We start from the raw sequence: 12,797 nt of genomic DNA on the forward strand, positions 1-12,797 counted from the left end.
ATGGGGATACGAAAAACACGTAACTTCGCACGACCAACTCGACGAGCCTCTGGCATATTAGCCCAGGCCATATATCACCTACTAGGGGCGATATATGGACTCCTTTGAATGTTTTTGAAACCGAGCTCATTTTAATCTTTAACCTCTTGATAAGTCCAGCATCTTTCTGACCGAGTCTTTAGCCTCTGCTGAACGATAATTCAAATATTTTTAAATTAAAAAGCCATTATTTTATTCAAGTTAAATTAAGATCTTTTCATTTTTGAACTTTATAAATAAGACCTTGTACCCAACCATTTATCATTCATCAAGCTAAGTTCAGAGGCTGCAAGCTGCTAGGTTATTTTTGAGTACTTAAACACTTGGGTTAGGAATATAAGCTTAATAAACACTCGGGAAGTAAGGTTCATAGTATTTTTCGGTTTGAGGTGTAGTTTGGTTATAGAAGCATTCAAGGTATTCATTATTCTAGTTCATTTCTGTGTTATTCTTATAGTTTTCTACTCAAAATCCTAACTCTATTCTTTATTCTTGGTTAAGACATCTAAGATCTTGAACATAAGGTTCTTGGTAAGTATCTTTCGATGGTATAGTTCTTTCATTATTTTCATCCCTTTTTCTTTAGTATACTCACCTTCCTTTGATGGTTTTTAGGAGTGTTTCCAAAGTCCCAATCCTGTTCTCATATCCCAGTATATTTGGTAAGGAAAATAGGATAGGATTTGATATGTTATGTTATATGTTATCTTGTGATTGATATGTTATGTTATATGTTATCTTATGATTTATGTGTTATGTTATATGTTGTATTATGTATATTGTAGACTTGGGCACATGACTTGTATAACTAACAAGCCCCAATAAATTTATGGGCATATGACTTGCTTAGCCAGCAAGCCCCACAAATCTAATGGGCATATGACTTGTTTAGTTTACGAGCCCCAAGTAATAATGGTCATTATAGTATATGTGACATATGTGTACGATATGTTTTAGTAAATGTTGCGATATGAATTTTATGTATATGATCTATGTGTTAGATTTTCCTTGCTGGGCATTAGGCTCATTCCTTTATGTTTATATGTGCAGCAAAATAGCTATGGTGGCGGAAAGGTTCTTGGCAGCTTCGGGGTAGTGTATTGAGGCAGAATGGAAATGGATGGATTGAGCGTTTGGTTCGAGGATGAAGTCGCTTCCTAGTCTTTTAAAAATTATGCTTTATATGTCTTTTCCGCACTTTATTTTGTAATCCATTTATTTAAAATTATGTTATGTTTATATTTTAAAAACAATGGGATCCTATATCCTACTTTAAATTTTATGTAGTTTAACATTTGTCTTACAAGTTTTAATGAAGTTATGATTATTTCACTTGTAAGTTTTATTAAAAATTAGTGTCTATGTATAGTAGTCATTAATGGTCCAAAGTATAGAGTAGTTAGGTCATTACATGGATGACCGAGTTTCAGTCATAATCTGAGCTTTGGAGTTGGTCAAGGTCAACAGTGCAGCTTGTAACTCATTTGACTTCTCTTTAGGAACTGGCGGCCTAGGTTGTGGTTTTGGAGGTTGAGGCATAATCTACTGAGATTGAGGTTGGAATTGAGGTTTCTGGCCGTGATTATTTCTCCATGAAAAATTATGGTGATTTCTCCACTCTGAATTAAATGAATTGGAGAAAGGATTGTTGGATTGCCTATTTAAATTACTCATCATGTTGACTTGCTCCATAGGGATGGTGTTATTGAACTTTGTTGACATACACTGCTCAAATTAGTGAGGACCACCACAAATTTCACAACCTACTGGCATCTAAATGGCATTAAGAAACACAATATTCTGTTGGAACTGTTTTGTCAAGGAAGCAACCTGAGCAGTCAAGGCACTGATGGCATCAAGTTCATGAACTTTGAAAAAATTTCTAACACTGATTGACCTCTCATCAGACCATTGGTGGTTGTTGGTGGCCATGTCTTCTAACAATTCATATGCTTCATTGGCACTCTTACTCATGAATGCCCCTCCAGCTGCAGCATCAATAATGGTGCGAGTAGTACCACACAATCCATTGTAAAAGTTCTGCACCAAAATCCACTTTTCAATTTCGTGATGGGGACATTTTCTCAACATTTCCTTAAAACACTCCCATGCATCATACAAAGACTCCCCCTCTGATAGAAATTATTAATCTCTCCCCTCAACTTTGTTGCGTTTGATGGAGGAAAGAACTTGGCAAGGAATTTCTTAGCCAAATCCTCCCAAATATTTTTAGAATTGGATTGAAGGGAGTTCAACCAACTTTTAGCTCTTTCCCACAATGAAAATGGGAATAACCTTAACCTGATTGTATCATCTCTCACCTCATTATACTTGAATGTTACACATAGCTCCAAAAAATTAGCTAAATGCATGTGAAAATCTTCTGAAGGTAAGCCACCAAATTGCACGGTGGATTGCACCATTTGTAAAATCGTCGGCTTATTCTCAAAGTTATTAGCCTCCACAACATGTTTACACTCCCGTAACAGTTGGGAGTACATAATCTCGTAAGCTTCTCACAGCAGGATTCTGAGCTCGTCCTAACACCACTTTTGGGACCCCTCCATTCAACCCATCATTGTTTTGAGGATTTACCATAACCACAGTTGGACCATTAGCTCTTTTGTTTCAACGATTCTACCTGCACGCTTTCTCAATCTAAAGATTAATAGGAATAAGGTTATCTGCTCCTCTTCGTCTACGCATATAACATAACTACCTAGAAAAAATGGTCAAGAATGCATGCAAAACAAGTTAGAAACAGTTCAAAGAACAACCAAATTAGAAATAAAATTAATTACTTTGATATTGATAATTTTTAGTCCCCGACAACAGTGCACAAAACTTGATGCGAAAATTAAAGCTATGCAAGTGCACACAGTCGCAATTTGTAATAATTTCTTGGTAAGACCAAGTATCCTCCCATAAAGAGTGGTTTATCAATTACCAATTAATTAATTCTTAATTTCTATTTAGATAGCGAAAATTGGATTTGTAAAATTTAAAATCAAGAAAGCATAAACAAATGTAAAGTGCACATATAAATTAACAACAAGAACACAAGAATGAAATTCACAAACGAGAATAATTAGGGATTCTAATCTCCTCTATTATCCACTCTATTATTCTTTAATGCAATTACCCCTTAAATTATTCCCACTAAAATGGCAGGCATACAAAAGTATTAACTATTCAGAATAAGAAATAGAAAACTCGACCTAATGTGAATTCCCTATTTTTCTATCTTCAAGTCAAACAATAGGAAGCAATAAGTGTTGACGGTGAGAACTCGTCAACTAAGTTGAGTTGGAAAAAAGTATCAAGTCAGGATCGTCAATAAAAGAGCTATAGAAATGTAAGTGATAACTCAAGAACAATGACAGAATAACAATTGAGAAATTAATCTTTCATTCACTCTCAAGCCTTTGCTACAGTCAATTTTCCAACCCCCTTTCAGGTGGTGTTAGAGTTCATTTTATAGTAGGCTCTAATGGCCCTGGGTACATGGTGGTCCAGGAGACCAAGTGGTACATAAGTACTATGTCAGGGGAGTGGCTTCAGAGGTTGTGGTCGTACATCCAGTACAGGAGAAGGTGTAAGGAATGGGACCCTTGGTGTGTGTAATGGTCATGGCGTGAGGTGGGGATCTTGGGTCCTTGGCACGAGATGCCTGAAGCCCCCCGAGGACACTCACGAGCCTGGGCGATAAGCATGTGGCCTTGACGGATGTCTAAGGATGCGTGGCGAGACGCCCTCCTTGCGACCCCCTTGGCGGTGAGACTCCCTTGGTGCATGGCTCCACTCACGGGCCACTAGGTGGCGTGGCTCACATTCCTTCGCGAGGCCCCCTTGGAAGGCCTATTGATGGTGCAGTTCTCTGGCTGTTCACGAGGCCCTCCTCCTCACGCGTGGCCATGTGATGGTGCGGTTCGCTCAGGGCGCAAGGTGGGCGCGCACATCAGGGGCCTCGCTCGGACGCAAGGCGGCGCGCGCGTATCAAGGGGTTCGCTTGGACGCGAGGTGGGCCCACCAGGGGGCTTGCTCAGACGCGAGGCGGGCGCACCAGGGGCCTCGCTCGGACGCGAGGCAGGGGCTCGCTCGGACGCGAGGCGCGCGCGTCAGGGGCCTCGCTCGGACGCGAGGCGGGGGCTCGCTCGGACGCGAGGCGGGGGCTCGCTCGGACGCGAGGCGCGCGTGTCAGGGGCCTCGCTCGGACGCGAGGCACGTGCACCAAGGGCCTCGCTCGGACGTAAGGCCACGCGAGGCCGATGCTGCTGGGGCGTGAGCTTGGGCACGCGGGGCTGTCTCGCAGGGCTTGGTCCTTTTAAGGGCGGGGAATATTGAGCGTTCACAATAAGTACAACCCTAAATCACATAGACCAATTTGATACTCTCATTCTAAATTGAAATCTATGTCTACTCAATTTTAGCATATTCAAATATAACTTTTCAGATTTTGATTCAAATTCATAAATCGTATGTAAAAGGTGCGCAAACATTCACATACATAATAAACACAAATTGAGTAAATTTTAGATGAAGAAGAAATAGAAAATGCATTAAATCATAATAAAGTTTCAAGAGAGTCAATTAGAAACCGTAATAATGAAATTAGTTCATAATCATTCTAAAAACATCAAAAGCACTTAAGCTAAACATAAGAATGAAAGGAAATAGAAAAAAAAAAACTCTTCAGAATGAATTGAGATGCTCTCCGAGGTGTTCTCCACTTCTGATTTTCGTCCCCCTCCTTTGTCTAATTCTCTCCTCTCAAAATTAGGTTTAAAACCTAATTTTTTTGTTGAGAAACAGTGCAGGTCGTGGCCCAACATTTCACGTGCCGCAACCTGTGTCAATTTAGGCTTTGCGTGGACGTTAGGCGTGCGCGACCCAACCTCTTCAGCGCCGTGACCCGTGTAAATTTTCTAGGCAGACAAAGCCTTCAGCACCGCGACCCTCTGTTCCTTCACTGCGGCCCATGTCAAACCTCAAAAAACAGGCTTTCTGCCTTGGACCTGGCCGCGGCTCAGCAACATAGCACCGCGACCCTTAACATTCAAACGAAGCCATAAAATTGCTTGAAGATTCATCTTTTCACGAAATCAACACTAAAAAGCCATTTTTTTTCATCATTTTTCTGCCAATTTAAGCTAAAACTTGAAAACGAGAAAAAACAAAGCATAATATTGCACTAAACAACTTAAAAGATTAATAAAAACTACCTAAAACACAACACAAAACTAGACTTAACAGGTGTCGATTCCAAACAAGCAGCAAAAGGGCTATCCCACAATGCCGCTTGACATGGGAAGACATGTAGTTACTCCTCTAAAAGTTTTATGGATGTTTCCCCCAACAAATTAGTGGGACAAAATTCCTCAAAATGGGCCCACGAAGATACATTGGAGCCCACCAGCACATTTACTACAAGAATGTTCATTTTTAATGTAATAAATTCCCATTAAGGGAGAATCATTGTAATCAGCTCCAATAAATGAGATTAATTGCCCTAGCAGCCTATAAATAAAGCTAGGGCACACATTGTAAATGATCCCAATTTCATTTTAGAGTGAGCCTATACGCTGCCTGAAACCGAAGAAAACTTGAGCATTGCAAGAATTTAGCATCCTAATACAAGTTACTTGTGGACTAGGGCTGATTCACAACCTGAACCATGTAAAGTTCCATGTTTCAATCTTCATTTCTTTAAGCTTTAGTTTAATTAGTTGTTAGCGAAGAAGTTAGTCAACACTGTGGTTGGAGGGCATGAGTGGAATTCATTGTTGAATTATATTATAATATAATTGAATATGATTGATTATGTTTATTAAATGTGTTTAAAGACCCGCTTTTGATAACAAAAAAAGATGGCATTTTCGTAATTTTGATCCGTTGATGGTATATTTGTAAATTTTATGTGTTGTGCGCATTTTGACCACATTATTATGTGGATATATGTTATTTTCGGCAAGAGTGGATCCTTGCAAGCGGTAATAGCGGAAATATCAAAATGGGGAAAATATATGGCTTGGGTTGAGTCTAGGAGTATTGTGGCAATTTTCACACTTAGAGGATGTTGGTGAAATAAAATTAGTTGATAGACTATTTATGTTTGATGGACATTAGTGAAATAATTAAAGATTAGTGGGGTAATTAGCAATAGTGCTAAGAATACCATTTTTCCCTTGAGGTTAATGAAGTGGGAAATTTAAAGGGAGGGCATTTTGGTCGTTTAGTTATGAGAATAGTGAAAAAAAGCTGAGATTAGTGACTCTTTTCTCTCAATTCACGTTTTCTCCTCTCTCTCTCTCTCTCTGTCTCTCTCTCTCTCTTTCTTGTAGTATCTTCATCATCCACTCATCCTCACCATAAGCTCTGAAGCTAGGAGCAAGTTTTTCAAGTTTTCTTGAGTGATAAAGGGGATTCGAGCTTCAAGAATGGACTTTGCTGCCACTAGCTCCATTTTTCTCATATGAATCAAGACATAGAAGTGAGGTAAGAGCTTGTCACTTTATTCTTCATGTTGTTCTTGAGGAAAGTTGGGATGTTTGCTTAATTTTGAAATTTGACGACTCTAAGTGGTTTAGATGGAGAAGTTGATTCTAGAAATATGTTTAAGATATAGTTTAGACTTTGAATTGAATTAAAAAACAGGAGAATTGATTGAGTTTGGAATTTTTTTTTGGGGGGGGGGGGGGGGATGGGGAAATTTTAACCTAAATATAGATTAAGAACCTAAAATTGGACATTTGATTCTTATTTTTTGACGCCTTATAGTGTATGTATCTATTTTGGTGCGTAAATTTTGCGCTTTTAGTAGTTTGGGTCGAATTTTGGGTCATTTAGCTGAGTTTGGGGGGCTAGAAACGCAAGGAAATTAAGTTTTCTAGGTTTGTGATAGTGTTTCCAAGACACAAGCACGACCGCGCCCAGGGCTTGGTGCGACTGCACTAATGCCGTGGAACCCCAGAAATTTCGGTGGCCAAGGTCGCGCCCAGGACCTGTTCGAGGGTTCAGGGGACAATTCCACTAGCGTATTAAAAGGATTTAGAGGTTCCAAAAGTTGAGGTTTTATTCTCGAGTACGTAATTAGATTTGGTTTCTAATTGAGCATACGATACTTGTTGTGACTAAGGTTTCGAAGGACTTGAAATAAGATCACACTCGAGGTTGTCTCTTTTGTCACTGGACTCGAGGTAAGAAAAGTTGGAATATGCACATAGAGCCAAAATTGGCTCTGTTAGATCTGTGAACGGTTATGACGGTATAATTGAGCATTGAATTTGAGTTGTTTACCCTTATTGCATATCTTAGTTTGTTATGATTGTTTGTATTAAGTTTATTTGTAATTGATCGGCATGGATCGTATTCGAATATGAACATGTGTAATGTAGGCCATGATGGCAGGGCCATTATGGGAGTATAGTATGAACTCACTCGGTATAGGTCGTAATCATGGTGCTTAGAGATGCACTTTACTCGGCGTAGGCCGTGCTAAATGGTTATATCTTTGAGATAAATGCATTTATGATTTGTGAATTTTTATATATGTTTATTGTGTTTAATATTTATGCCATGTTTGACTTTTCTTGCTGGGCCTTGGCTCACGGGTACTCTATGGTGCAGGTTACGGCAAGGGGAAAAGTAGACCAGCCATGAGTTGGAGAGCTTGGTGGCAGTGCATACATGTTTGACGTGCTTAACCAACCGGGTTGAGTTATCTGATGGACTTGAGTCAAAAAGTCCAAATTTTTGTCGCTTAGGTCGACCTCTTTTGAGAACAATGATTGTAAGTATGTATTTTTTAAACACTATGGGATCCCATGTAAACTTTTATAAACATAATGAAGTTATTTATATCTTTTTATAAAATTTTGGCATTTTAATTTCTTGTTTAGTTTTAAATCACACTTTTGAGTCAAAACCTCTTGCTTAGCAAGTTAAGCACTATTTCAAACACACGTGGTGACGGTCCAAAATTTATAAGGCATCATAACTTGGTATCAGAGCAGCCAAGGATTTATGATTTTTGAAGACTGACTGAACATGTACACTCATTGTCAAAGACAAGCTCAACTCACGGTTTAATGGGTAATGGATTAAATATCTGTTTAATTACTTATTTGAAGTATGTGTGCCTTATCTTCATGTTAGAATAGGATGTCTGGCATTTATTGGTAGGGCATGGCCCCTTTGGATGCTATGAAGGTGTGAAAGAGATGCTTATTAGCATTATTGTTGAATGTGAAATTCTATGTTTGTTTGGTTATGACCGTTGGATGGTTTTGATGTTGATATCATTGCCTGATAAGCCTGAGTCATTGATTGCAGAAGCATTTGGAGATAATGGCTCCTAGGAGATCAATTAGACTCCATGGTGAGAATATCGAGGACAAAAATGATGATGATAACCAGAATCCTCCGCCTACTCCTCAAGGATGGGAGAAAATGCTTGCTGATATGCAAGCCAAGCTTCATAGACAAGAGGAAGAGATTAGGCAGCTGAGGCAACATATTCCACCAGGGAATGATACTCCATATGTGACACCTGCAATGGTACCCTTGCTCGTGCATCCTAAGGTAGAGAACCAGTTGGAACAACTATACGAGAGATTCCAGAAGTAACACCCTCCAGTGTTCGAGGGAAGCTTAGATCCACTTAAGGCTGAGCAGTGGATGGGCATGACTAGCTTCATCCTAGATTTCATGAGGGTGGCAGGGAATGATAGAGTGGCTTGTGCCACTTATATGTTACGAAATGATGCCCGAATATAGTGGGAGGTTGTATCCAAGACCCGTAATGTTGCCACTATAGGAGTTCCACGAGTTTTTCAATGAAAATTATTACAATTATGCAGTTCGGACTGTGAAGGTGGATGGGTTTGCCAGTTTGGTTCAAGGCAATATGAATGTGACTAAATATGCCTTGAAATTTGACAGGTTGGCCAAGTTTGCTCCTTACATTGTGCCAACTGATGTTACCAAGAGGAAAAGGTTTGTTCGGGGGCTAAATTCTATGATAGCCTAAGATGTGAGAATCACCATTGTGCCTGGACTTACTACTTATGCTCAGGTAATAGAGAAGGCCCTTATTGCTGAGGGGGCTGTTTAACGCCCAATTTGTGACAACCACTAAGCAGTAGTTGAAGTAAAAGTCGGGTGGTCGATCCACAAGGAGGTAACCTAAAACCAAAATATTAGTAGAAAACTAGCACAAAAAGTTAGTAACATGAAATAAATAGAAATAGAAATGAAAATAAATTTGAGATTTTTTTGTTGTCTTTTTGTTGAAATGATAGAATGAGACAAGTGAACTAAACGTAAGATGTAATCAAGAGTTGAAAAGTAGAAAGGTTTCAAGAATCATCCACATGCTTGTTTAGTTACTTAGTTACTTGATCTACAAAACTACACAAGTAAATAGTTCACATCCCAATATTTACTTGGAAAATCTAACATTAAAGTCCAAATTCCTTTCTAACAAAAGTCCATTTGAGTTATAAAGTTCTTTACTTTAGGAGCACAATGTTAATCTTATGAAAAATCTAAAAATGACAAAATACCCAAGGGCAATAATGCAATAGAAGATTAGACATAAAATTATGCATCAATATTACTTTTACTAATTAGAAACACATAGAAAGAGCATGACTAATCCTATATATTATTACCACAAGTAAATAAAGATAACAAAATAAAGATGAGGGTGAAAAAACATAAACAACTCAAATGCATTATATTAAGAGCATAGTAAATCAAAGTAGAAAAATAACATCACTAGCATATGGAATCATCCCTAACCTTCCTCTGAAGATTAGGCCATTATGCTCATCATTCTCACAAAATTCTAAGAAGAAAGTGAGTAGAAATTTTTCTATAGTTTATTTACTCTAAAAATTACATTCCAAATGTGAAAGAAGAGTCCCTATTTATAGAAGAAGAAAATGACTAAAAAGAAATTAAACTACAAATGGGGTTTACAAAATAAATCTGAAACATTAATAATAAAATATGATTTTGAAAAATCAAATCTTATTATTAATATTAACCTAGCAGTTTTAGTAAATGGTCAACATGCCTTTTTTTTCTAAATGAACACAAAATGTGAGGTTTAAAGCTCAAACCCAAAGTGTACACAAAGTGAGCGGGTGGCAGCTGGAGGTATTGACCCAGCTGTAGCCAATGGGAGAGAGACATGTGTGAGGCTGGGCTAGGGAAAATGAGGCAGCAGGCACGGGTCACGCGGTTTAGGGGGTGGGTTGCTGGGTGGCTGGGAAGCGTGGCAGGCGAGGGGTGCACTGGGGAGAGAGGTAGGGGCTAGAGGGACGCAGGCCTGGGCTTGCTACTAGGTTTCTTCTTTAAAAAATGTCACATTTTCTTTCTTTCTTCAATTTTGTTTCTTTCTTTCTTCTTTTTTTTTCTTTGCTTCCAAGTGCCAAAAATACCAATTAAATCCTACAAAATAAAACAAATGATAAACGAGTTTTAGGCTCGTTTATGATCTAGTTTTAGGATGGTTTTTGTTAGTTTAGGACTATTTTATTGCAGAATTATGTTCGTTTGTTCATCTTTCAGGTTTTCCATGCTAAGTTGGTGAAAAGAGTGAAAAGGAGTGAAAGTGGAAGAAAATATAGTTAAGTTGGAGAAAATCGTGTTTTTCAGGGTCGATATGTGCGAGTTTTGACGCTGAAAATAGCGCTCCAACGCTATCAAAGGAGCACCATAGCGCTAGGAAGGACATGAAGGAGTTGATCGATTCTGGAAGTAGCGCCCCAGCGCTAAAAAGGCAGTACCATAGCGCTATCAAGAACTACAGAGCAGCACCCCGACGCTACATCAAGGGCGCTACAGCGCTAGTGAATAAAGTTTTAAGGGATTTTGGCTCTGACTTTAGTGCTACAGCGCTCAATACATAGCACTACAGCGCTGTAAATGCGTTTTCCATATTTTAAACCACTTTTTGAAGGGCGAAATGGTCTTTTCACTTAGGAACCTTGGAAGGCTATTTAAGAACATTTTTCTGCGATTTTGAGAGGGAGTCTCAATTTTATAAACCCTAGATTAGAAGAGGCTATTGTAATTAGTTTTTTTGTTTCATATAAATTCATTAGGTTGATTTTTATGATCATTTATTTGAAGTTTAATTTCAACATGTTATTTACGAACTAATTTTTTTTACTTCGGGATTAATGTAGTCAATGGGATTTCTATTTAGTTTTGTTATGATTTTCTAATGATACTTCTTTTCTATTCTAATCTATATGATGTTTGTTTAATGCTAGTAAATATTTGATCACTATTTACTTGATTTAATGTCTTTGATTCAACATTCGAAAGATGAGAATTGAATATGCTATCATTGTATAGACATAGGTTGCATGTCGACTAAAATACCTGTATGACCTTTGTAGTAATTAGGTTTCCATGTTTAATGCTTTTTATATGTTCAAGTTTATCACAGAAATTGAAAGAACGTGCAGACAGAACTGGAAAATAAAGAGAAGATTGGAGTTTACCATGGATGACAATTTGGGAAACGGTGCTAATAATGGTCAAAGGGCTGCAGAGGTTCCAAGGGAACAAGGACTAAGAACTTTGAGAGATTATGTACTTCCTACTGTTACAGGAGTGCATTCATGCATTAGACCTCCAACCATTGCTGCAAAATCTTTTGAGATTAAGCCAGCAATTCTCTGTAATGACCCAACTATTCCTAAGACCTTCGACCATTTAAACTACTAGACATAGCTACTATTTCGATACAAACATAAGAAATAACATGCCTTTATTGAAAACCCAAAATATAAGAAATAGCATTTCTTTATTAAAAATGTAAAATAAAATGTCATATGATATGGTATGGGATCCCATTGTTTACAAAACATAAAACATAGCTTTAAAAACAAGTTCAAAAAAAATCTGAATGCAAAATTACAAAAGAGACATATTTCAAAAGACTAAAAAAACGTCATCCTCGATCAACACGCAACCCATCCATTCCATTCATCCTCAACACACATGTCATGCTACCAATAATCCTTCTGCCTCCATAAACATTTTCCTAAATCACACTAAAATAAAGGAATGACCCTAACGCCCAGGAAGGAAAATATACTAAAAACAAAACATACATCGTAAACATAAGCATAAGCTACATCAAATACTATAAAAGAACATAAGACTATCTAAAACATATATCATAAATCATAAACATACACTATAAAACATATGGCTACAAAAACATCTGTTACAATGGTCATCATACATCTTGGGGCTTGCTAGCTAGGCAATCATATGCCCATAATTCTACATGGCTACTTATCTAAACAAGTCATATAAATTTATGGGGCTTGTTATCTAAACAAATTATATGCTTGTTATCAAAACAAAACATATACCCAAGAAATAAAACATATCATACATATACATATCATAGCATAAACATATAACAAAACATATCATAACATAACATAACATATAAGCACATAAAATCTATCATATTTTCCTTACCAACACCAAGAAATGAGAACAAGGACGGGATTTGGAACACTCCTAAAACCAACAATACAAATGGTGAGTATTTCTAAAGAATAAAGAATGAATGTGGAACCTAAACCATCAAGAAGAAACTTACCATAAAAGAACTTAAGTTTCAAGAACCTAATCAAGAACCAATAACGAAAGTTAGGATCTGAATAAAAGGAACTAAAGAAAACTAAAGAGTTTTAAAGAATTGGACTTAAAGAATAGGAGTACCT

The 12,797-nt window shown here is 37.7% G+C and overlaps 1 protein-coding gene and 1 non-coding gene across 2 annotated transcripts in view; both read left to right on the plus strand.

Annotated features, from left to right (window-relative positions):
* The first annotated feature begins 2,101 nt into the window (after nucleotides 1–2,101).
* LOC133833629 (small nucleolar RNA R71) lies at nucleotides 2,102–2,204 on the plus strand. Its single transcript, XR_009892999.1, has one exon. It is a non-coding gene; the product is annotated as a small nucleolar RNA R71 (small nucleolar RNA).
* Nucleotides 2,205–8,385: 6,181 nt separating this feature from the next.
* The window catches only part of LOC133832440 (uncharacterized), a 17,993-nt gene continuing 13,581 nt past the window's right edge, over nucleotides 8,386–12,797 (plus strand). The window contains exons 1-2 of the mRNA XM_062262785.1: nucleotides 8,386–8,660; nucleotides 8,980–9,033. Of these exons, the coding sequence (XP_062118769.1) occupies nucleotides 8,386–8,660; nucleotides 8,980–9,033 (329 nt within the window). The remainder of the gene's footprint in view (nucleotides 8,661–8,979; nucleotides 9,034–12,797) is intronic.

The sequence above is a fragment of the Humulus lupulus genome, chromosome 4, assembly GCF_963169125.1.
Source record: "Humulus lupulus chromosome 4, drHumLupu1.1, whole genome shotgun sequence".
Lineage (NCBI taxonomy): Eukaryota > Viridiplantae > Streptophyta > Magnoliopsida > Rosales > Cannabaceae > Humulus > Humulus lupulus.